The sequence below is a fragment of the Lethenteron reissneri genome, chromosome 46 (genome assembly GCF_015708825.2).
Source record: "Lethenteron reissneri isolate LAM-NWPU_2019-01 chromosome 46, ASM1570882v1, whole genome shotgun sequence".
NCBI lineage: Eukaryota > Metazoa > Chordata > Hyperoartia > Petromyzontiformes > Petromyzontidae > Lethenteron > Lethenteron reissneri.
Window position 1 is genome coordinate 2,622,548 of NC_083824.1, and position 25,155 is coordinate 2,647,702.

The following is a 25,155-nucleotide window of genomic DNA, read 5'->3' on the forward strand; positions in this document are numbered from 1 at the left end:
CCTGTGGGCTGGTGGAACCAGGTGGTTCCTACCAGTACTACATATTTTTTAAGTCAATTTAATTTCCACACTTAAATACTATATTTTCACCATGATGACAGCCAATCCACTGCCTCGTATCCTCACGCATGTTAATGCCTGCGAAGGCATCACGCGCTCATGTATTCGTGTACGCACTCGATCGTAGTCATCATATATGGTCACGTTCTACATTTAGTTTGTCATTGTAGCTTGAAGTTCTGCAACAGTCGGCTTTGGCAACACACAGACAGCAGAGCAAATAACAATGGTGCGCTACGGTGAGATGCAAATAGGTAAGATCGTCAGTGGGAATGGCGGTACGCGGGGTCCAGGACCTGCGCTTGACAACCGCTCATTTCGCGGCCGGCTCACGTAGCGATCTGCATGTTCCTCGGGTAATTTGGCACGATTTGTTGTGGTTTGCCGCCGCGCGCGGTGCGCCGAGTTACCGCCTAATGGCCTGTCCGTCACGCTGCTAAGCAGAACCGGGGGAAAAAAAGCAAGTCAAGCGACGTGTTAACCCGGTCCCAAGCACCCTTCTCATGACAACCGCCGCCACCCCCTCCACTCGCAGGGGAACCAGTGGGCGCAAGGCCCTGGTGTGCGGACGGGCGGCGTGTGCGATTTTGGATGATTTTTTTTCTTCGTTTGGTTTTCTGCTCCCACGAGCGCGGGCAAAACGAATTCGATCAGTCAACGTACGGGAGGGCAGAGGTGTTGGGTTTGCGTGATGTACATATCAGCGTTTGTTGATAGTAGTGGTGCGATGACCTAATTGATTCATTGATTCGAATAATTTTCAAGCTCGCACTGCATGCGTAGAATGGCTCTTGTAAGAATAGTTTTTTCCCATTTTCTACGTAAAGATAATAAATAATAATAACATTTATATGGGGCTTAAATGCCATAGCAACTCAAAGTGCCTAATATCACATCTCATCTCAACCATGCAATGCGGGACCCTCAGTGGCAGCTGTCCCTATGCAGCACAAGATGGTTCAGCGAGCATTAGTCTGCCAGTAGGTGCCGTTGATGCCTGTGGGTAATCCAACTTGAGTCATTTGCAGGTAATTTTTCAGCATTGGGATAATTGGTCAATTCCGGTTGTATTGTACCGGGTTTCTTTTTATAACTTTTTGAGGACACCGAATTGCTGAAAACCAAGTGGAAACCCATGCAGAATAGGGCAAGAGCATGCAAACTCCACACAGAAGGGTGCCCGAGTAAGGAATCGAACCGAGGTATTTCTTGCAGGGAGGCGCATGTGTCACCACTGCATCATTCTGCCGCCCTAAATTTGAATTGGGCATTTCCATCTCGACGCGGTTAAACACTTCAATAGGAGTTGCCGCAGTTCATCGTGCCGCTCGTTTGCATTGCGTGGGAGTAAACAGAATAGATGTACTGTATATATGTAAATCCCGGTCCGTTTGTAGAGTGAAAGGGCCAGGTTGGACTTTCCATAAGGTTCGCATGAGACGTGACGATTTCGGATTACATGAATTTCATGTAAAGTTATTCATCATGAAATTCAGATTTGGACGGCCGTGTGGGTGTGCAGCCGTTTATCTTTGTGTAAATCTCTCCTGTAACCGTGGGGGCCATTAGACTTTAGAATGCAAAAAAAAATAAAAATGACATTAGTGAAGATAATGTAGGTTGTGCCTCACTGAAATACTATCCCAGATTCCCCTTTGATACATGCATATACAATTATTACAAGTAGGTGTTAGTGAACGGAAACTTTTTTGAAAATGTGTTTGGAGGGGAACTGTGGCACAGTGGTTTGCTCACTGCGCCTAACATGGAAACCCGAGTTCGATTCCCAGCTACAGCTAACATCAGTGACGAGTGACATCTAAACCAGTCCTGGGCCCTCACCATCACCACCCTGACACTGTTCGTTGAGGTGAAGTTTGGTCAAACAAACCCCCATGACCAGCACAGTGTCGGGGGGCCTTCATCCACGAGTGGCTTTACAATGGGCTGTAGATTAGTATTCTATTTTTAATGTATTGTGTGGCTAAAAACTCGTTAAGCAATCTAATTAGCAAGCAATTAAAACAGACTGAAATTAAAAATTTGAATCGAGGAGAAATAACTTTTTTTTTAAGTAAGGCTATCAGAAAATACCTCGCAAAAATGTGGACCTAGATACATTATTGGAAGGCAGACCGGGATCAAAATCATGAAATAAGAAGTGTTTTTTATGAAAACTGAACTCAATAATAAAGAGTAACTTACCAACGTAGCGAGAGAATAAAGTTGTATATCTTGCCTAGACATTGACAAGTAAAATGGAACAAAATCTGAATTTATGTGTGTAGAGATGCATGGATTGGTGGCTGAATGAGGAGCACATAAATTGTAGAACAAATGCAATTGAGACATCATATTGAAGGTTAGGAAGAGTAAATGAGCCTGGGCAGGACACGTCGCTCAAGGGGATGATGGTTGATGGACGAGACTAGTGCTGGAATGGCAGCCGTGAGAGATTACACGCCCGAGAGGACATGCAACACGGAGATGGAGTGATGAGATTAACTAATGTGCAGGAGCGAGATGGATTGTGGCGTTGTGGGACCGTGAAGGATGGCGACAGTAGGGGGAGGAAGAGGTCTTGGTCTGACAGTCGATTGATGATGGGTGTTGATGATGATGTTTATAAGAAAGATGAACACTCACGTGGTGCGTTTTGCACTTCGTTATGATCCCCACTACTCGGCTTCAATTCCTGGCCGAATGTCCTCGGCAATACCATTAAACATTTCCAAACCCTCCCAGGCTATGGTAATCATACGTAGCTTATTTTTCCTTATTTCTTATTCACTTCGATCTAAATGCATGCATTTCTAATCATACGAAGGCTATTTGTAAGGAGGGTACATTTGGAAGGACTTATACACGTATTTCTAGCTTGAATTTGATCATGAAAGGGCATTAGAATATTCAAGTTAATTGGAAACCAGGTAAGTGTCTCTACTGCGCGATTAAAGTCGTCCCTCTCCATCACCATCGCTCGTCCTGTGTCGTCACCATCTAATTCACTCCTCGTCTCAGCGCCCCATCCCCCCCGCAGCGATTGTCCTCTCGTGTACGTTCTCGCCACTGGCTGCCATTCTGTCGCCAGTCTTTTTCAATCAGCCATCGCTTTCCATTGACATGTCCTTCCCAGGCCCGGCGACTTTCCTCGACTCAACATGGATGTCCCAGGTTTTCATTTATTCCCTAATCGGTGTGCTGCTATTGTTGTCGCTCGGTGTAATTCTAATGATGCATCCTCCCATGCTTCTTTTCGGTCAAATAAAAAACAGCAGACCGTTGTGAATGGGTAAACAGAGCTGCTGCATCATCATATATATATTTTTCGTAATGTTTTTCGAACCGGTGCCTCCTTTGTGAACAAGCTGTGGCGTTCGAGCAAAACTTGCGAACAGGCAAAACGTTGCGAGAGCACCGTGCCGGAATAAACGTTGTTGTGCGCGGGAGAGATTGGCGTGCGTCCCATGACCTTTACGTTTGGCACGCAGGTGCAGGAGCACTCTCCTGCCCACTGAGCTCTCGGTTGAGCCTTTGCAAAATTCTGCTCGCATTCGACTTGCCCTTTTTCGGCGCTGTAACGAAAATAGATCGAAGGAGTGCGTTTGTTTTTTTTGCAGCGAGTCGGGCCTAACGTTCCACTTAGGTTGTCTGGGAAAGGAAATTGATTGAGAAAAATTGTTGTGATATCAAGAAAAAATGCCGTTGTGGAAGAATTGAGTTGTATCTTATTCTGCACAAGTGAATTCTTTGTTTGTCTGTCTCCCCCTTTCTGTCTTTGATCGTTTTATGTTTGGGTTTTCTAGGCGGCCCCAGAAGGTGTGTCTCTGTCCCTTCTTGCCGGCTCACCCCCTGGAGGTTTCCACGCGTCTCTATATTGTACAGCATCCGGCCGAGGCAAGTTGCATGTCACCCAGTCACCCTGGCACACAGCAGCCCACACACCAGTGTGAGTGTACATAGGATCACACGCCAATCCACAAACCATCTCACACACTCACCTACAGATAACACGCCAGCCCACACACACAAGCTGACACATAGCCCACACCAATCCACTTACCACCCCATACATTCACCCACATGCATGCCCACACAACAGCCAGGGTAAATTCTACCCAGTCACAAACCAGCCTACACACCAGCGCATGTATGTATGGATGTTGGACTTCTTTCGCACCGTACATAGCCAACCGCACAAATCGGAGGTGCGAGGTTTGCACACCAATCCTTTGAAGGCCCGCATGTACACGAGGCGTGGGTTACCAGAACCATGCCTGGCTGCCTTCGTCTTGCTCATGGTGATGTTTTTACACCACAACAAGTACTCATTTGAGGCTGAGTCGACCTAGGGGAGGCTTAAGACTGGTTCAGATAAATCATCAATCGTGTTGGCTATGATTGAGACTCGAACTCGGGTCGCCAATCCACACACACCTGCTCCACACACCAGCCCACACAAGCCTCCAATTCTTATCGGACAGCTCTGGACACAGCATAGGCATGTGTGCACAAGGAAAGGTGAATTTGTTTTGGGGGTGGCACCACGGTGGCGATATGTTAACTACCTCGTCTGGTGTACAGGAGGTCGTGGGTTGGTGCCCGACCCTGACGCCTGTATATTTGGAGTTTGCATGTTCTCCTCGTGGTCGTGTGGATTTTTCTCCAGATCCTCCACATTCGGAAGCATACATTTAGAGTATTTGGCTGCTATAAATTTCCACATGATAAGCCACTTCGCTGAGTTATCATTTGTGGCCAGGTTGCTTCTGAAAAAGAGCTACATAGCTTAGTGGGCCTTACGCGGTAAATTCGTTTTACAATAGTTCCTGTCAACACTCTCCAGCACACCGCCACTTGCTGGCAGAGTGGCACCACTTCGCCAACATACTGGGTACAACGGCACAGCCGACACATCGGAGAGCAAACTTGTGGTTTAGAGACGGGGCGCCTCGCCCATAACTCAATTAGTCGACTACAAATAAAAACAACCACTTTTTTGTGGTCGATTGCTCTGGTCTCTTTAAAAATGGCCACCGCCACGACATCCTGCCTTCCCCGAAGGTGGGAAACCCACCTACCAATGACATCGCCAAGCCGTGCCCCCATCACCACCTGTCCAGCGTCACACGCACAGGATCGGAGGTGAAAGACTATTCTTGTGATACCAGGTTAAGTTTGGTGATGGGAGCGATAATCAGTAGAATTATAACTGTGTACCTAAAGTGATAATTTCCAAACTCATTATGTTGTTTTTGGAGCATTATGGGTAAAGGAATTTAGAAGCGGACTCCATTCTGTGTCTCCACATCGATTCAAACCTGTAAAATGATGATAAAACTCATTGCGACAGATAAAATTGTTCAAGCCAGAAAACAAAAAATATCCAATAAGACATGCATTGCCTTGTGCAGAACATCTCATTTATAAATTTGCGTAATTGTTGTTGCCTGTAGGCAAGCTAATGGGTTCTCTTTAGTGTCAGGGTTAGCCCTCTGCATACGTGGGCTGCCAAAACTTTATGGCATTCGCGGACAGTGATGACTTACGGTCGTGATGAGTCCTCATGAGTGTGAAACCGGTCGACAATTGTGTGGGTTTCACTGCTTCCCTGTTGAGATAGCCACCTTTTATATATTTTTTGAGTTGGTGTATTAAGTGGCAATATGGCCACACATCCATTGATTTTGAGTTAAAACTATAAAAAATATATATTATTTTACCAGGCAAGGCCCACTGAGCTATGTAGCTATTTTTCAGAAGCAACCTGGCCACAAGCTCAACGAAGGTGACTTATCACGTGGACATTTCTCCCATCCAAATACTGTAAACGCATGTTTCTAAATGTGGAGGGAAAAACCGAAGGACCCAGAGAAAAATTCACACGACCACGGGGAGAACATGCAAACTCCAAATAAACAGGTGTCAGGATTTGGGATCGAACCCACGACCTCCTGCATACCAGGCGAGGAAATTAATCATCTCGCAACTGAGTATGTTGTCTGTATAAGGCTGATAAACATGCAATGCACATCTTTGTTGTTAAATTTGTCTGCACATCATAATCAGCCATGGTCAATCCACTGCAGGTTGAAAGCCTCTCCAAGCTGCCACCACTTCTCACAATCCTGTGGTTCAACAATCTATCCATCACCTGCACTTTAACTGATTTCACTGCTCCATTTCCTCAGGGGATTGACACTATGAATAAAAGCATGTTTTCTTCCATTGGCCTATTTGCTTTCCAGACAAACGTTATCCATATTATCCAGAAACGTTTGTTTAAGCAAGCAAACTCTCGACTACTTTGGATCTCCTGGGTCTCATCAGCGGGCTTGTTTCAATGAACGCTCCTGGGATTCCAGATTTTTTGGCAAAGCACCGAAATAATTGGTTAGCCCAGTTTTTATCTCATTCCTATTCCCGACCAACTCGAACGGCTCACATCGGCGCGGCTCGCCTCCTCTAAGTCGCGATCGCTCAGCTTTTTTTTTTTCTGCGCATGCCACGGGAGCCGGAACGCGGAGCGTTACGAGAACGGATTCCGTCGTTAGAAGCGACGCGTTGCGCCCTGCTCCATCGATTGGCAATTACGGCGGTCGGAGCCTTCCGAGTGGAACTTTCATTTGGATTTTTAATTGCCCGCCCCGCGGAGCGGCGCGACGGGCGTAGTGGAGTGCGCGCTCGCACACCGCCAGCCCATGCGCGCTAATTGCGTCACGCCGACGTGCGTGCGCCTGCCGCCCCTCGGTGTGTGCGCGTGTGTCTGCGTACGCGCGTGTGTGTGTGGGGAGCAGCAGTGTGGCGCTTAGCGCGCTGCGCCACGGACCCACCTTTCCCGAGTTCGGTTCCCGTTCACGGCCAACACCAGTGACGATTATCCGAACCGGTTCTGGGCCTCCCCTCGGTCGACTCTGCCTCAATCGAGTACCTGGTGCGGTGCGTAAACATCGGCATTAGGGAGACAAAGGCGGTCGGGCATGGTGCTGTTCGAGCCCCTAGTTTTCCGTGCTGGCCTTCGTCGGTGCTCGCTCACAGCGTATGCCCCAAAGGTCTGTTAAAGCTATGAGGATCTTTGCGTGTAGGCAGGCACATGTACGTGGGGAGCGGTAGTGTTGTGGTTAGCACGCTAACTTAAGAACCTGACCCACCCAAGTTCGATTTCTACTCGTGGCCCAAATCACTGATGAATATCTGAACTGGTTCTGGGTCTCCGCTTCATTCACACAGTCTTTAATGAGTACCTGGTGCTGTGGTGTTAGCCACATTGATATTATCCTCACTGCTCACTTATAGCATTTGCCGTAACAGTCTGTTTAAGTTATCGGGGGACCATTGACATTGTATTTGCTCGCATATATATGTGTGCTTGTGTGTGTGTGCACACGTGTCTGTGTGTCTCTTTTTATGTGTCCGTGTGCTTGTGTGTGAATTCATATTTGTACACACGTTTATACTCGCTATATTCAGCATGCAATTATTTTCCCACCTTCCACTTTGTTTTGTATGTGTTGTACATTGACCTTCTTTCGCACCGTATGTAGCCAACTGCTAATCGGAGGTGCAGCCGAGGGTGGAGGGGTGTGATTTGGGTGGCAGGGTGGCTCAGTGGTAACACTTGTGTCTCAAAGCAAACAATGTCTTGGCTTCAATTCCCCCTACTCGGGCCCCTTTTGACTGTGGAGTTTGTGTGTTCTCCCCCCTGTTTTGCTTGTGCTTCCTTTAGGTTCTCCGGGCTTCCTTCCTTCGCTAAATAAACCCCCCACAAACAATGTAACTGATATTGGGCAAAATCCCAATGCTGAAAAATTACCTGAAAATTACTTAATTGCGAATACACATGAATATCTCCCTCTACTACAAAAACTTGGCAGGACCTTCCTGAAATAGAGTCCTGAGACTCAGTAGAGCTTTCCTGGGTAAATAAGTGTAATGTAATAACAGTTTGGGGTCACAATTCGATTCAATAATATAATCCTATTTGGACTATATTAGCTTATCTTTAATATATAGCACCTTAATCCAAGGTGCTTTACAATAATTATAAAGTTGTACATGAGATGATAGTGGTTGAAATAAAGAGTGGCGTTGTTATTAAAGGCGGTAGTGGTTTAATTATGGTGGCAGTCAGGAGGACAGGTGGGAGTGGTTAAGGAGGCGTTGGGGTAGTCATGTCTGTTGCGTGCACAGTCCTTACTCTCTGTCTCGTGCTGTCTCTTTGCATTCATCCCCAACAGTTGGCCTGAAGAAAATATTTGCACAACATTGGCACAAATCGTAAATGATCAACTCTTAGACGGGACAGTTCAATCCAAAAATATTCCATTTTAACGAGTGAATTGTTACACGCCTAATACCCACCTGTACTTAGCTATGGTCGCCCGATGTCTTAGAACGTTGGTGCACGTGGGACGAGGCTGCAGCCGCGTGAGCGAGTGTGTGCGCACGTGTGTATGTGCAAACGTGCACGGATTGAGGTCAGAGGGCACCATATCTGCCTTGCTCAGATAAATTATTAACACCATCTCAGGTGATATGGCTGCCAGAGTGGTGTGTTTGATTGTCAAAGCGTACAAATAAAACTCCCGGTGGGTATTGACCCGTTCGCCTTAGATGCTGCGCTTAGCCCTGGATTTATGGGGGGGGTGGGGGGCTATAACGTTTTCCTAAGCATGTGGCCTTCTGATCACCAATGTGTTTGCAGTGGTTAGCGCGCCGCGTGGACGTGATAGGCGCACGAGCACCGTTGCCCAATGCGCACCGCTCCAGAGAAAACCAATTACGTGCCAAAGATTTGGGTTGACACAAGTGGTGAGATGGCTCCTAAACAAATAGACAGACAGCCAGATGTCCTTTATTTATGACAAGGTGAGAGCTCATTGTGGAGAGGTGTAATGACCACGTCAATTCATAAAATCATATTCATTCCTAAGCTTACGGTACACGCATCGAATCTCTGCCGTAGGAATCGCAATCGGCGTGTTAGGATTTGCACGTAGCAATCGTATATCTATACTCTTTGTTTTTTTCGGTAAAGTCACGTAGGTAAGAAATAAAAATTAATTAAATCACGTCGTTTCGGAGGCAACACAAGCTTCCGTCTTCAGGTGGCACCGTCACAGCAAAATTACTGTATCTAATTACTGATGTGACGGTGCCACCTGAAGACGGAAGCTTGTGTTGCCTCCGAAACATCGTGATTTCAGTTTATTTAAAAAATTTACCCACTTGACTTTCCCTGAAAAAAAACAAAGAGTATGGACCCTTGCAGTCACGAAAACTTCAAATCTAGAATTTAAATCTAGAATCGTATATCTCTTTGTAGTTTTCATTTTTACGTAGTAGCGGCGTCGCGCATGCAAATTGCGTCTCAAAACGCCATTGAATTTGTAACGTGCACAGTTGGGTTTTTTATGCTCGGAGGCTCCCACAGATGAACGGCAGCCACCGCTGGCGCTTCGACCAATTTTCCCAAGCTCTGAGGTCCTGCAATGGGATGTTTTGCCAACTGTGTTGAACATGATTGGGGCTCGCGGGAACCCCCCTGCTGCCACAAAATGGCTTCCTACATTCTCCGCATTGTTAAGCAAAAGAATCGTGACAGATCATCGAATCGTGTAGCGGCGAATCATTGCATCTCTTTTATTGAAACTACAGTTTCTGTTGTGCAAGGGGGATTATGGTTAAATGTCTTGTTCAAGGCCAGTCCGGTATCTTTTATTTCACCCGGAGGTGTAAAATCTATTGGGGCACATTATACATTGCCTCTTTCCTAAGGATGACCTGCGTTACATTGAATCGTTTTAAGTATTCTGTATACTGAAAAAAACATTCAAAATTTAACAGAACCAGACTACATTTAACAAATTATTGAACAAAAATATGAGTAATGCAAGGTAAAGATGGCGAATCGCACGTAAAATAAATGTACAAAAAAGTGTGGAAGGAGCAATATTGGGACGGTTCATTCACTGCGCGATGAACCCAGAAAATCCGAGTTTGATTCTAAGTCACGGCCAACATCAGTGCTGAGTGATATCTGAACCAGTCTTATGGTCAAACAACTCCCCTTAATCCTCACGGTGTGAGAAGGACTTCATCAAGTAGTGGATTGGCAAAGGGCTTGTGAATTATATTATTTGCTTTTACATATAAAACACTTTTTCATGAACATAAAATAAAGCGTCTTATTATTTTTACTGTTATTAATATTCATTTACATTCGTAAGGCACACTCCATCCGTAGATCCCAACTTGTTTTGTGGCACTTTCTAGGGGACATTAAAAGCTCACGAGTTCATCGCCTGGATTGTGATCCAGGAAGGATTTAACTCTTCTGGTGTGAACATACCGAGTACCACTTTGGGGGAAGTCAACAGTGGTTGTTTTTTTTATCTGGAATTTCCATCATTGGTGTAGAGGCTATAAGCAGGAGATTGCCACCGCCCTGCACTCATTTGAGCCAAGAACTACTCAAACATTTTACTCGGGCCTTTATAGTTATATCATTATAAGTCAGCGATGTTATTACTAAATAATTAAGCGTACAGCCTTGCAACCGATGGGTTCGGCGATGCCTAACTCAAGTTAAGCATTCACAGTGGAGACGGTTGAGCGTGCTTGGGTAATAATTCATGCTTGAGCATGGCGCCAGAATGTAAAGGCTTTTAACCCTTTGTGAACAAATCTAAATCTTACATGTCCAAACGATTTAGTGATGTGCCAGCATGCTTAAAAATAATGCCCTCGTTGCATATCAGTAGCGCTATTATTGTTGTTATTATACATTTGTGTAGAATTTAGACATTGTATCACTGGGTAAAGGCAGCCTGCTTAATCAGAATCAGAATTTTAATTAGACTAGAGGAATACGATGAGCTCTGAAGCTTTTTTTCTCAGATGTCCAATAGGGGCGGGTCAGAAAGTTACAACAAATAATACAAAAGAATATAGGTTTTTTTGGGTTGGATCGTGTAAATATATAAATGTTTCGTTAAAACCTGCACCACCCGACACAGCCAACTAGCAAGGGTTGTCACGTAATCAGAACATGCCAATTCGTCACTAGTACAGCATCACCGGTGTGTGGGAGAGCCAAGCCACAACATTTACAATCTAAGTACGAAGTTTCGCCAGTTATTACAACTATCTTCATCAGGCGACAGCCAGATTTGTAGAAAAGTCCACCTGTTTCGTTCCTTATATAGAGGCGTAGATGTGGTGACCACACTTCTGTGCTCTTGTGTTAAGTGAGAGGGGGTATTAATGAGTTAATGTACATTATGCATGTACATTATGCGAGCCCTTTTATCTTGTCCTTCCTGTCCATTGTGTATTAAAATAGCCGTACTAACGGTAATCCCTATTGAAGTATGGCGGCCTGTATAGGCATGCATTTAAACAATGTGTAAAGACTGTGTCAGCAAGTCTCGAGGTGAAGACAGGGTGTCAGCGAGGCTGGATACAAAGAGAAGGCGCCAGCAAGTCTGGAGGGTCTTGGTTGGGAAGTGTCCAAAAGAGACAGCTGGGGAAATTCCCCCAGAGAATCCACGAGGATAAAAGCAGGGCAAGAAAGGATGTTCGGGGCCTGCGTAAAGGGACTCGGGCCGTCGTCGCTGTCTTCACGTCGTCGCTGTCTGCTCGGTCATACGATCTCCACGTCGCATTATCTCATGACGACGTGGTCCTAAGCTATGTTACGTGCAATAAAAAGAAACCTCTAAAGTTCGAGTCCGGAGTCGATACAACTGGTGTGAGAAGTGGCAAGAATTAAATGTTAAGATACGGTGGAAGAAAAAACCCACCGGGTGGAACTTCGAACGAAGTAGAGGAAGTTGAAGAAGCCCCCCTCCAAGTGGCCCCGGGAACAGGGATCTCGGTCAACAAAACCCTGGAACGATCAGAAATGGCGGGAGAAGACAGAGCCAGATGCCAGCAGCCATAGCCGCAAACCACGGAGGGGTGGCAGGAATCCTTACAAATGTACTCTTCGGTTTTTTCGGGAAAGTTACGTAGATAAACAATAAATTAAATCACGACGTTTCGGGCGCAACACAAGCGTCCGTCATCAGGTGGGAAAGCATGGCCTACCGCCATACTCTTTGGTTTTTTCGGTAAAGTCACGTAGGTATAAAATAAAATCAATTATACCTACGTGACTTTCCCGAAAGAACCAAAGAGTATGGATCCCTGCAGTCACGAAAACTTCAAATCTACAAATGTATTATTTGATTATTCGCTTCCACGCAGCACTAAGTCGGTTGCTATCCGAACGGTTCAAATAATTTTTATTTATTTCAATTTCGATAGATTCTCTAATTAGTCTTGGCCAGTAGTAGCTAGTTTTGCACAGAACTTCAACATTATCAAGATCAATTAAGTGTCCTTGTTGGCACACGTGTTCTGCTACTGCTGACAGTTGTATTTGGGAGTATTTAATATTTCTCCGATGTTCTTTTAGTCTCGTGCTGATCATTCGTACTGTTTGCCCAACATAACATTTACCACAAAAACCGATAGGAGTGCAAAGTATAGGAATGCAAAACAAGTTACAAAATGTAAATAATTAATAAATCGATACAAATGGAATAAGTACGTGAATTCCTGCCGATTTTTCAACACCAAAATCAATCTTGGGCAAGGCAGAAAATCAGTCCCAGACCACAGCAAGTAGTACTTTGTTTAGAATCAGAGGTGATGATGGCATTGGTGTCTGGGGATATCGACAATGCCAATGCCAATGAAGGTGATGGTTATGATGTTGATGCTGATGCTGGCAATGATGAAGACTGTGGTGACTTGGTTATAATCATGATAATGATGGCAATTATTGTTAAGGCGATGGTGACTGATTACAAGCACATATGACATGTTGATCATGATACCGTTCCCACTGATTAAGGTATTGTTGTGCATATGCGTGCCGTACCGTTCGCTAACAGCACTTGCCCCAACAGTCTGTTAAAGTCTATCTGGGGGCTCTTTGTGCTTGCGTGTGTGTGTGTGTACCCAGGAAAGTCGCGTTCTGCGCACAGTGCCGCTGTTGGCGGCCTGCCTCTCCGCGCACGCCTGCACCGTGCTGGTTGGCCGCCGCTTCCCCGAGGACCGGTGAGGAGGCTCACAATGGCCGTGTCTGAGTTTGTGGGTTAGCAGCGCCGGGGTCCTGGTTGGAGCCTCGTTCCAGGTGTCTTTTCTTGAGTGGGATTGAAATGGCCGAGTTGGAGCCACTCCTTTGTATGAACCCTAGATTTGCTTGTCTGTCTCATTATCATCATCGTCATCAGCCATGGTCTCTCCACTGCTGGATGAAGGCCTTCCAAAGCCATCACCGTCTCGTACGGTAATGCGATGCAACACTGCGTCTAGCTCCTGCGCACGAGTTTATCTCATGGTGCCATTTGCTCGGTGCACCTCCTCTTGGCTGTATTCCCTGCTTTGGTTGCTACGCCATCGTGAATCTGGACTGCTGACCATCGATTGTCGTTTTCGTAGAGTTCAAATTGGTCAAGTTGGTTCAAGTCCATGTTCTAGTCTCCCTCCATTATTAATTGCGGTACCATTCATGGTCTTAAGCTGGACAGCAATGACTGCACCAAAAAGACCAGAAAACTAAATTCAGATATTTTCATTCAACTTTGTGCAGTCCAAAGCTGGGAGTGATGCTGCCGTGGCTACTCATCAGCACACTGGACTTGCAATACAGGGGTCACAAGTTCTCCCCGTGGTCATGTGGATTTTTTTTCCGGGTCCTTTAGAAACATGCATTGAGATTATTTACATTATTTAGCTGCGATAAATGTCAAAATGATAAGCCACTTTGTTGAGCTATAGTTTGGCCAGGTTGCTTCTAAAAAATAAGTTCATACCTCAGTGGGCCTTGCCTGGTAGGATGGGGATGGTTTAGTTTTCTTTGTGTGTGTTTGGGTGATTTGTTTATCTTTCTTGTACTTTGCACTACTATCGTGTTTTTGCATTGTTTGTTGTTGTCATGTTCTACTGAACATCTGTGAAAAAGAGCTTTATAGATCATCGGATTCATCCAGTATAAATATTCTGATTTGATTTCTTGGTGCGACAGCTGAAACAATGATACGAGTTTCTTACATTTTCCTGGCCTCTGTCTACCCAGCAGTTTCTAAGTGGGTGTATGCCACAGATAGCCGATGGTCACGTCACGTGTGGTGGGTTAAAGCATGGGGACTGCCAACCTCTTCCAACACGTCTAGCCGGCGAGGAAGAGTAGACCAAAATACCATAAAGGAGCAAAGCTCCCTCTAGTGGAGGCTGTTTTGCCAAGCATTGGATTGAGCACGAATTTGCAAGGGCTGCATTTTAATCTCGACCAACGCTGGGATTCCAATTATTATATATAAATTAGATGACTGGCATACGGAGAATCGATTTGCATCACATAAAGGTGTGCTGTGTAGAGATAGCTGCAGGAGCTCTATTGAATGAACTCCAGAAGTATATCTGGGTCCGTTCCCTGATGGGATGGTTCAAGGCTTTATTATTGCCCGAAGGAGTTATAGGAGGAAAATGTCTTAGCCTTAGGACATGGAACTCCCTAATAAGACGGTCAAAATGTAATTGGTGATTTAAACTAGAAATAAAAACTTCATAGCCAGATTTCTAAATGAGTCTGTAAATCTTGATATAGCGTGTATAAATATATAGCCTGGTGACAGACCATTGGTGCACAGCACATTTGTTTCCCTCCGCAACAAACTCTCGGCCATAAACCATCGTGGGAAAGATTATGAATGGCGAAACTTCCACACCCCCCCCCCCCGCCCCCTCCGACACACGTAATAAATACTCATAAAACGGACAATAACATTAAGCAGTGTGCCACCAGGAAAAAAATATAGACAATAGTGAAAGCCTCAAATAGAAAAAAAGCAATAAAGGAGTAAACAGAAAGCCAGACAGAGGTGCAGACAAATACGAAATATTGCAGCGAGGGGTGTGACACGCTCATTCAGCGCGTTCCGTGTCACTAGCGCCGATGGCTTAATTTAAACTAAAACTAAACTTTTATTTTTCCAGGTAAGGCTCACTGAGCTACTATATAGCTCTTTTTAAAAAATCGACCTGTTCTATCACAAATGATAAGCTCAACGAAGTGGCTTATCGCGTCGAAATTTATCGCAGCAAAATACTCTTAAACGCATGATGTTGATTCTAAATGTGGAGGGAAAAACCGGAGGACCCGGAGGAAAATCCACACGACCACGGGAAGAACATGCAAACTCCAAATATTCAGCAGGCGTCAGGTCAGGATCAAACCCACAACCTCCTGTATCCCGGGCAAGGTAGTTAACATCCCACCAACATGGCACCCAGTTTTGCATGTTTGGGGTGCCTGTTTGACCCAGGAGAGGATGATTGGGGTCGTCGGGTGGGGTGGGGGGGGTTTACATTTTTTTACCTTGTGCCTCCCAAGCCACTCACTTTTTATGTGGTGATGGGATGTGCGATATTTCCACCCCAGCGCTTGACAGAGTGACCATGATGTTTAATTGGCAGTGGTGTTTTGCGTAAGCTCGGCTGCGTACTCTGTGTACTCGCTAGGGGGGTGGGGTCTGTCCACCAGTTGCAACGGTCTGGTCACAATTATCCACGTGTGGGAGACGACAAAAGCAGATGGGCATGCATGGTCCCAGCCACATGTCCGCCATCGTTTGTCTTGCCGCCTCTATTAGGTACTCGCTAGACATCAGTATTTTATTAAGATTAATTCAACTGAAGGCTTTTAATTAGAAAATGTAAGTGTTTGTTGTCTCCCAGTTGTATTTCAATTGTGCCGGCGGCATTTTGTCATGAAAAAATTATTCCGGATAATATCTCAGCGAGCAATGGACGAAGAACATTCCAGGAAAATTACCTTACTTAACTGCTGCTAAAGTTGCTTAAGTACATATCTTCCTACTCGGGGCACCGCACATCAGCAAACTGAACCTTTTTGATTATATGTGCTGGAATAATGAAAATTACTCTGAAAATGTATCTGATACAATGTGTTTTGTTGTGCAGTCATTGCTTACTTGGCTGAAACCATCAGCTTGTTATGCTTGAGAATCCGGTTTAGACACTGATGGCTGAATCCTAGATTCAAACCTCAGATACTGAACTATGTGGCTCAGTGCTGTGTCACACTATCACTTATTCCCTTGAGCTTTCTGGGAATTTGCTTGTGTAGAAGGTAATATAATGCATAGAAGGCAAAATGTGTGAATTGGGTATTTTCTCAGAGATAAAAGCTTGATGAAGGAAGTGCTGGAAGGAAGGATGTTGAAACAGAGGCCAAGAGGCAGAAGAAGAAAGGTGCTGCTTGACGATTTGAAGGCAGGGGGTGACTGTACAATGAATTGAAGAAGGAATCTCAATGTCGGGCAAGACGGAGGGAGTTTGAGCCATAGAGCTGCCATGGGGCAGAGGGCTAAAGAAGACTAAAGAAGAGAGCCCAAATATAATGTAAACGCAGACCCTCTTTGTCTCTCTCTGCCTCCCAAGATTCCCTGAGCTGGCACAGGTGTGTCGTAGCCCCAACACGCTGGTGCTGTACCCCGGGCCCGGTGCTGTCGACCTCTACGACCTTGTCGGCGCCTCCTCCTCCACCTGCGCTAGTGCTGCCCCTGAGAGTAGCGCCATCCTCCTCGGCGCAGGAGATGACTCTCCCGCCGCCGCCGCCAAGCCTGGATGGGCAGAAGCGCTCGCTCCCTGCGGTGCCGTCGATCCGACCCCCTTGGCAGATGCCTCCCGCGTCCCGACCCCCGCCTCGGTGAACGGCGCTGTTCCCCTCTTCACGCTGGTGCTCATCGACGGCACCTGGCGACAGGCCAAGGACATGTTTGAGCGGAACCGCCTCCTGCACATTCCGCGGCGGGTAAACCCAGCTGAAGTGGCACCGCCAACCGCTGCTCCTGTACGCTAGCTCCGTCTCCTTGGCTCCGTACTCGTCCGTGTGTCGCTTCTCTTGGGGGTTCTTGGATTTGCAGGGCGATATATATTTTTAATTTTCTTGCCGCTCATCTTTGCTGGAAAAGTGCACCCCAGTGGTTATTTCAAGTCGCATGCAATTTTTTGTCAACATAAAAAATATATGTATGGCGGTGATTTAGTCACCCTGAATGTGCCCGATTTCATCAGATGTCAAAAGCTAAGGTGGGTTAAGCCTAGATGGTGGTTGTACTGATGACCATCGTGCGTAAACATCGTTTGTCATAGTCATAGGCTGCTGCGAAAAATGCACTGACCAGCATGGTGAAGTATGGTCAAATATCCCACATGACCTGCAAGGTGGGTGGAGGGCCTCATTCCACAGTGGCTTCACAACATGACTGTCCATGTAGAATAACAATATATAGTTCTGGGCAGGATTCAATTCCATTGGTAGTCCAAGGCCATTGTTTGACAATTCACATTCATAAGGTAAGGACATGTCTCTCAATGGGGCTACGCATTTGTGCAAAGAATTTGATAGACCCTGGAGTGTTGCAATTATTGGTTCTGCCTTCTGCCACAGCACTATATGGCTATATGTGAAAACACATTGTATCAGTAAGTGGACATTAAAGACTGTACAGCTTCATTCATTACAGGCAGGATATTTTGTACCGCAGCTTGGCCTAAATTCCTTGCTTGAAAGCTGTGGCTAGATTGTAAAGCGCAGCAATAATGGAAATTCTCTTCATCATTTTCTCGTTAGTAAAGCAGTGATGCTCGTCCTTTCTTTGAATGCTTGTCTGTGTGTTAAGCCATTCCTCTGATTATAATATTCCTCGGTGTAATCATCAGACATTGTCTAGCCACTGCTTGATGGTCTTCCTATGCTATTTGCCATCCATCACAGCACCTATACCACAGTATTTCTCACTGCTGCACATGAAGTGAACTCATCATTCCATCCCCGCGGTTATCATCCTCTCCGGCACATTCTATGCTTTGGCCACCGTTGAAGCCAACCTACTTTTCTTAACATTCAATACGAGGTCTCTGATTTGCGTTTGTTCCCTGATGAATGTGCTTCTCCCCCTGTGTGTGGGTGTCGTTTTGATCATGGATCTCTTCTTGCTACTTTTTTTTGGTACATGTCACGGCTTTTGTTCCCTTCACAAAGTTGACATCCAAAACCTCCTCCTCATCTTGGGGCATGTAGACACACGTGTCAATTATTAACCCTTTCGCATTCCGAGACGTCTGCAAGTTGCAGGGTGGGTGCCGCTTACCGCTGAATCCCAGAACGCGCAAGCGGTTAATTCTTTTTAGAGAGGCATAGTGCTGTTGTTTTTAAAGACATTGCATTCACTGCAGAGAATTGTAGCGACACCACCGCCGCACTCTGCGAGAGCCGGCACCAAACTGTGCCACGTACCTTTCCGCATGGTCTTGTGGGAGCCTCGTTACCAAGATAGTTATTTAATTTTGTTGTTTATTCTGAATCAGAATCGAAAGAAAATACTGGCGACGTACACGTACGTTGTCGGACACTGGAAAGGGTTAAAGTCCTCTGTCCATTTTATATGGGGACGGTGGCTCACACTGTGGAAGCAGCGGTTAATTTCTGTAGGTTTATTTTCTCTTTCTCATACCCACCGAGCTGCAAGATGTCCAGGAGACAGCAGTAGAGAAAGCGGGTTCGTTAACTTTGTCTGCAAGGGGGCTGTTCAGTGTTGTCTCTTGGTGTGCGTGGATTTCATTTCCGAATTACTCCCATTTTTTTCCTCGTGCAAAAAAGTCATTTAAAATGGAATTGGCCACTCATTTCAATGCCGGACCCTGCTGACAAAGAATATTGAGATTCAGTGGTGCTTTCCTGTGTAAATAATTGACATCGGCATTGTTTATTAAAACGTGCAGCCCTTGCCAATCCATTGTTGGACGGTGGCCTCCCCCGCGCTGTATCAGACGTGGGGGTTGTTTGACCATACTTCATAATTCTGGTAATCGTTGCAGGTTAATGAAGGAAGCAAAGGGAGGGGGGGGGGCGACGAGACCAGTGAAAAGACTAGTCATCGCTGGAATCAAGCGCAGGTCACTCAGGTTATAGCACTGTGTGCCAATGCTCCACCAAACAATCATTTTTATGACTGCATGTGCAAATGTATGCTGTCAAATTTGTCCATCACCTAGCTAGCTAAGACACTTTATTCAGGCTACTGTAGCTCACTTTATAACCCTACTTTCCATCGTTAAACTACAACAATCCCAGTGACGATTCTCTGAACCGGTTCGGGGTCTCTCCTAGGACGAATCGGCCTCAAGGGAATACCTGGTGCGATGTGTAAACATCGCCACTCGGGAGACAAAGGCGGCCAGGCGTGTTGCTGGCCACCCACCCCTCGTGTGCCGTACCACCCTTCATAGGTGCTCGCTAACAGGGCTTGGCCCGACAGTCTATTAAGGCTATATGGGGGAGGTTTGTGTCCATGTATGAGAGACGAGAGAGAGAGCGTGAGTGGGCTGTGTGACGGAGTGGAGAGAGAGGTGGTTATATCATAGGCTATACGGGGTATCTTGCGCTGTGGTTTTTCGTGTGCAGTGTTACATTTGATGTTTTATTACTGTATTTTTAAATTATATATTAATTTGTACTTCTCATGTTAAAAAGGTTGATCAAGAGTGGAACATTTTGGGGCTGAAACCTAACTCGGCTTTTCACATGGGAGGAGTCTATGGGAGAACGACGATTTTTTAATGAGCGATCGCTTAGCGAGCAATTTTCAAAGACCAAATATAGCAATTAGACCATTACAATTAATCATGATCCCACCTTGGTTAACATTGCTAAACAGGAATCCCTCATTTAACATCGTGGATGCGTTCCTGAAAAAGTGACACGTCAAGCAAAAACCGCGTTGAGCTTTAATTTATGCACGGAATCACATTTGCACTGTAAAATCAGCCTGCAGTCATCCCATGGTGGGACAAAGCACTTAGATGAGCGTGTGCCATGTACTCTGTTATTCCGTGTATTGTATCACACCACGCAGCCTCGCAGCTCAACAAAGTAGTGTGTCGTCTACCGCTCAGAAATGGCGTTTTAACAACGGGCTTAATCTGCGTTGGGCGAAAAATGTTCCACCGTATTATAACACGTCGTACGAACACGCTTTAAGCGAGGACTTACAGTATTCTGTGATGAGAATTGTTATTCAACTTTGCAGGTGAGCTGAAACAATAGTAATTGGCACGGTGTTAAACGTACGCACAGGCGACAATTTAATGATGGCTATGTCGGGTGGTGGAGGGTTCTTAGCGACACAAATTTGATCAAATCAAAATCTCGGGCTAAACCCAAAAAATTTATTCCAAATAGCGACGACAAAGATGGTGGTGGCGGCAACGATGAAAGAGGTGGTGGAAAAAAACCTCCCGCAATTTATTTGGACATAAATCGGCAGTTGTTTGCGTGTTATAGCACAGCCCAATCGATGCTTGGGCTAGGACATGGAGCAGCGAGCGGGTCAATTCAATCATGACATTTCGTTGGTCATTTATTTTCATGTATTACGATCGGCTGTTTGTTACCTTGTGAAAACATGCGCACGTATTTTTTTTTCTTCTCAAAATTACATTTCCCCCTCTCCCAATGGGAATTAGCTCATCGTCTGGGTGCAATGTACTAGGTTTGAAAGAAATAAATTGCAGGCGCGACATTTCGAGAACTGTGAGGCACCCAAAGTTCACTGTACATCCGTGCGCACCTGTGTCTGCACACCTATTAAAGAGCCCATTTGAATGAGAAGAGCCCTTCGCACGCAGAGAAAATTAATCAGAGCTTTTGTTGTACTTAGCAAAATGTGGTTTTGGTGAAATGCATAAAGGTCTAGTGATTTTGTAGGGAAAGCGTTGCGTTGCTTTTCTAGAAAATCTCCACTTAATGATAAGAATTCGAGTGTACAGCCCTTTGGCAGGACCCTGCTGGGATGAAGGCCTCTCCAAGCCTTCTTAGATTAATTTGCAGGTTGTTTGACCTCAGACTGAACTATGCTGGTAGTTTTGGTTTGATGAAGACGTGAGGCATAACAACCAGTTCAGATATCACGAGTCTGGGAATTTAATTCAGGTCACCGGGTCCAGAGCACAGTTCGCTAACCACTAAGCCACCACTCCCCTCGGCTCGGTATCAAGACACATTTCTAGGAGGGTTCTACTTGTAATATTTGTCCATTTCCCTTTCGGGTGTTTTCGCTTGTGGTACAAAACCAGTGTTCCCAGTGAACATACTGCACATGCGGGTTGTTTTTTTTCCTTCCGCGCACCTCGATTTTCCTTCCCCCGCACCTCCGATGAGCACGGCTGGCTACATACGGTGCGACAGAAGTTTAACATGCACACATACACGCGAGCATAATAGCGCTCAACAGTCCGCAGTGGTGGCCATCGAGCTCCTTGCTGCGCTGCCTCCTGCAGCTCACTTAATCTCCCTACAGGTTTAATTGTCTCGCTCGCAGACGGAATCTCTGCGTGATCCACCAGCCCTGCCTCCAAAGCGGACGCGCAAGCAAGCGCGTGGTGCGGCCACATTCACCCCATCGCCCGTTTTTTTACAAATGCGGGTCACGTGGCGTAGATTAATTATCACGATGACGGTGGCCTTGCCGACATCGTCGTGCCGTGCCAGCTCATAAATTAATTGTGCGCAGACGTTGGGCTCGGTGCATTCGCTTCGGCGGCGAAAACGTTAAAGGTCAGGGTGGGACAGAAGTTCACGTGAAAGTTGGAAGCGAGAGGACAGGAGAGAGGGAGAGAGAAAGGGAGAGCACTAAAAAAACACGCTTGATGTTTGTAAAAATTGTAATATTATTTATATTAGTAATTTATGACTCTTTTCAGAGGGCATTGCCCTCTCATAGCTGTTTGATGCTGAGCTGTCTTCATTTTTATTGTCAAACCCTCGCACGCACTGCGCGTGTGTGTACGTTCACGTCTATTAAATGTCACATGGCTTTGGCCGTGTGTCTCTTGTGCGACCGTGCCTGCATGTGTGCTCGCGCGCCCGTGCGGCTGTTGTCTGGGCTGTCTTTCAGGGAAGAGGTAGGCAGTGCGAGCGGCGATGTCTCCTCGGTCACTGGCGTGCCCCCGTAATTAATCAAGGGCCAAACTCCCGCGGTTTGCATGTTCGTGGGTCCAGGGGTTAATTGTGAGCTGTGCAATTTGCGCTGGTTGTCTTTTTAAGTTCTGATTTTTTTCTGGCTTCATTGTGACCGTCATCATCGTGATTTCTAGCATCATCGCTAGCAACATCATCAACATCTTCAGCTATTGTTATCTTTTTATTCAAGCTGCTTGAGAGCTCCACTGATATGATTGTGTTGCATTTCGCAAGGCAGACATGTGGGTACTGGGTATCAACAGTGGTGTAATACACAAGGGGTACAGAATTTTGGCGAAACTAAAATTTTAATTTCGTCCAAGGCAACACAAGAAGAGTAATGTTAAGCCAAAGAGTTGAAGATTATTCTACCGCTGTATAAATTATAACTTGGACGAGGTGCTTTAGGAGCTAATTATTGCAATGCTTGGGGGAGCAGTGGTGCATTGGTTGGCGCACTGCATCTGACAACCCAAGTCGATTTTCGCCTATGGCTAACATCAGTGGTGAGTGATATCTGAACTGGTCCTGTCCCCTTCCACCCTTCATTGGTCCACACCGACCATTGTGGTAACGTATGGATAAGCAACCCCAACGAATAACAACATTGTTGTGAAGGCTTTGTTCATCAGTGGATTAATAAGGGGATATACATTGGCAGCAAAACCAAATGTTGTGATCAAAGTTCCATAATACGTTGATATTTATAATATAGGGTAACTCAATTAAACATTCTAAATGCTTGGGTTGAATTTCTCATGATGCCTTGTCTATCCTTGGAGCTACGTGCAAAAAAGCACTCGCCACAGAGCTGTGCGGAGCCGCCAGGAATGAAAGTGATTCTTCACTGCAGTGGTAAAAGTTGGCCAAAAAAGGAAACGGTCAAAATATGGCGAGCCACAACAAAACGTTGAGGCTGAATGCAGAGCAGTGGAGCGCAATTTGCGAGCCTGTCATCCGCAGCGTTTCTCCAACAGCGCTCTCCGCCGCCTCGCTACATCTCGCCAATACGCAGCGGCGGCGACAGCAATTGCGGCAACAGGAAGGTTCAATTTTACACAAGACTGGCTCTGGGCAAAACGGTAGCAATGCTGTGTGGGCGGCTCAGCTTCAAATTCTTAATTTTCTGGCTTGGGTTCGTGATGGTTAATTTAAATTAATGTCTTCAATGCTTTCCAATTACGAATGAAAGCATCCTGTGTTGTCCGTCCATCTGTCCATCCGTTCGCCTATCACATTGGGGTAATGAGAACTTTCTTAACATTGATCCGCAATAAACTTTAGTATAGAGTTGCGTTGCTGGTAGGGACTTGCCCTTCAGAAAACCAGGAAAGTTGATTTTTTTCCTGAAACATGGAGGCATAAACCAGTGCAAAAATTTTACTATTGTCAAATATGCTATTAAGTTCTACCTTCCATCAGCGGTATTCATAATTACATAGTTAAATACTTCCCAGTACAAAATGCACGTGGAAGGAGGTACATAATCCATGTGTATGCATGACTTTTCTACCTCGTTACATTTTTTGAGATTCCACGGACCGAGTTGGCAGTAGAGAAAAAAATCACAATTTTCATCATGAACACTGCCTTATAATAAAGAAATATATCATAGGCCAACATATCATGGGAGAGTGGGGGAAATCATTCATATATCAATTCAGAACTGTTCATTTGTCAATTTAAAAACAAATTAGGGTGCCGCTGTGTAAAGTGAGATTTCAGAGTCAGATGAAGGGCTTCGGTAAGAAACTGTAACCTATTACGACATTTTTTTTCTATGATGAGGCAGTGCTAATAATTTTGGTGACTTTTAAGCATTCTTGGAAAGGATACATTTAAAATTAATTTAAAAAAAATTCTCACCTCCAAATTCAACGGATAATTTAGCGCGTTGTTTTGGGCATGGCGTTGATAACGCACGCCGCCGTCGCTGCATTCATTTTTCTTTTTCAAGTGACGTGTGAAGGATCGCTCATGGAAAACAGAGACGTCCCTTTTCACAGAGAAGGCCCCATGCACACGCGTGTGCTGCGATGGTGCACCGTGACAAGGGGAGGTGCGAGGGGAAAGGTGGGGGGGGGGGCTATCGTGCCCAAAAGCATGGCTTGTCAGCTCCTTCCGCGACAGCCGATCGGCATCCGCGTCTCTTTAAATTCGCTAGGATGCTTAAGAGTCACCGACGAGACGCGCCGGTAAATTCGGCCCATCCCAGCAGCCTGCCGCCGCTCAAAGGGAGCTCCTTAATTCTGCTCGATATTCTCCAGCCGTTCCATTACATCCGTGGCCGGACGACGGCATTCTCTATCTAACAGAAATTTATTCTGATGGCTGTCCGCACCGCGGCAATGGTTTTCCAATCCCTTCACAACCGCCGCTGTTTTACTTATTTTATTTTTTTTCTTATCGTTTTACATATAAATACGCTCGGCATCCATCCATCCATTCTCGGCGTTTCCGATAATGGTGCTGCGAGGATGTTGTCAATTAAGTTCACGCTCGAGTAATTTACGTGCACATTTAAGGTCCCGTTACACCATTAGCAGTGGTCTAGCAGCCTGAAGCCACATTTTGGGGCAGAGCATGCAAATAATGAATTGACCCATCCTTGATAACATTACTGGGTGGCAAGGTGGCATGTGCCGTGGTAACACTCGTGCGTCACAGTCAGGAGCGCCTGATACTGGTAGGAACCTCCTGGTTACACTAGCCCACAGGGGATTATTGTGTCCATCCGTCCGTCGTGCATCCAAAAATGGGAGGGGTGGGGCTGGGTGGGGAGGGGGTGGGAGGGGTGGGGCTGGGTGGGGGAGGGCTGGTCACCCCGTGGTGCCCTTATAAAACTCAACGTTTAACCTACTAATGCCGGCTTGTAGCCGCCTTCACAGTCGGACATATTTGCGGAATACACTACGCCTCCATTGACCCTGGCCATTGACCGAGCAAGCCAACGTTCCTACCAGCTCCCTCCGCAGGAATGTGTTTTAGATTCGTGA

The 25,155-nt window shown here is 45.9% G+C and overlaps 1 protein-coding gene across 2 annotated transcripts in view; it reads left to right on the forward strand.

Annotated features, from left to right (window-relative positions):
- DTWD2 (DTW domain containing 2) overlaps window positions 1-25,155 on the forward strand; it is a 53,021-nt gene that overhangs the window by 17,069 nt on the left and 10,797 nt on the right. The window contains exons 2-4 of one of the 2 annotated variants that reach the window (XM_061570757.1): window positions 3,867-3,957; window positions 13,073-13,167; window positions 16,576-16,987. In XM_061570757.1, coding sequence (XP_061426741.1) covers window positions 3,867-3,957; window positions 13,073-13,167; window positions 16,576-16,987 — 598 coding nt within the window. The remainder of the gene's footprint in view (window positions 1-3,866; window positions 3,958-13,072; window positions 13,168-16,575; window positions 16,988-25,155) is intronic. The other variant, XM_061570758.1, reaches the window with a different exon arrangement.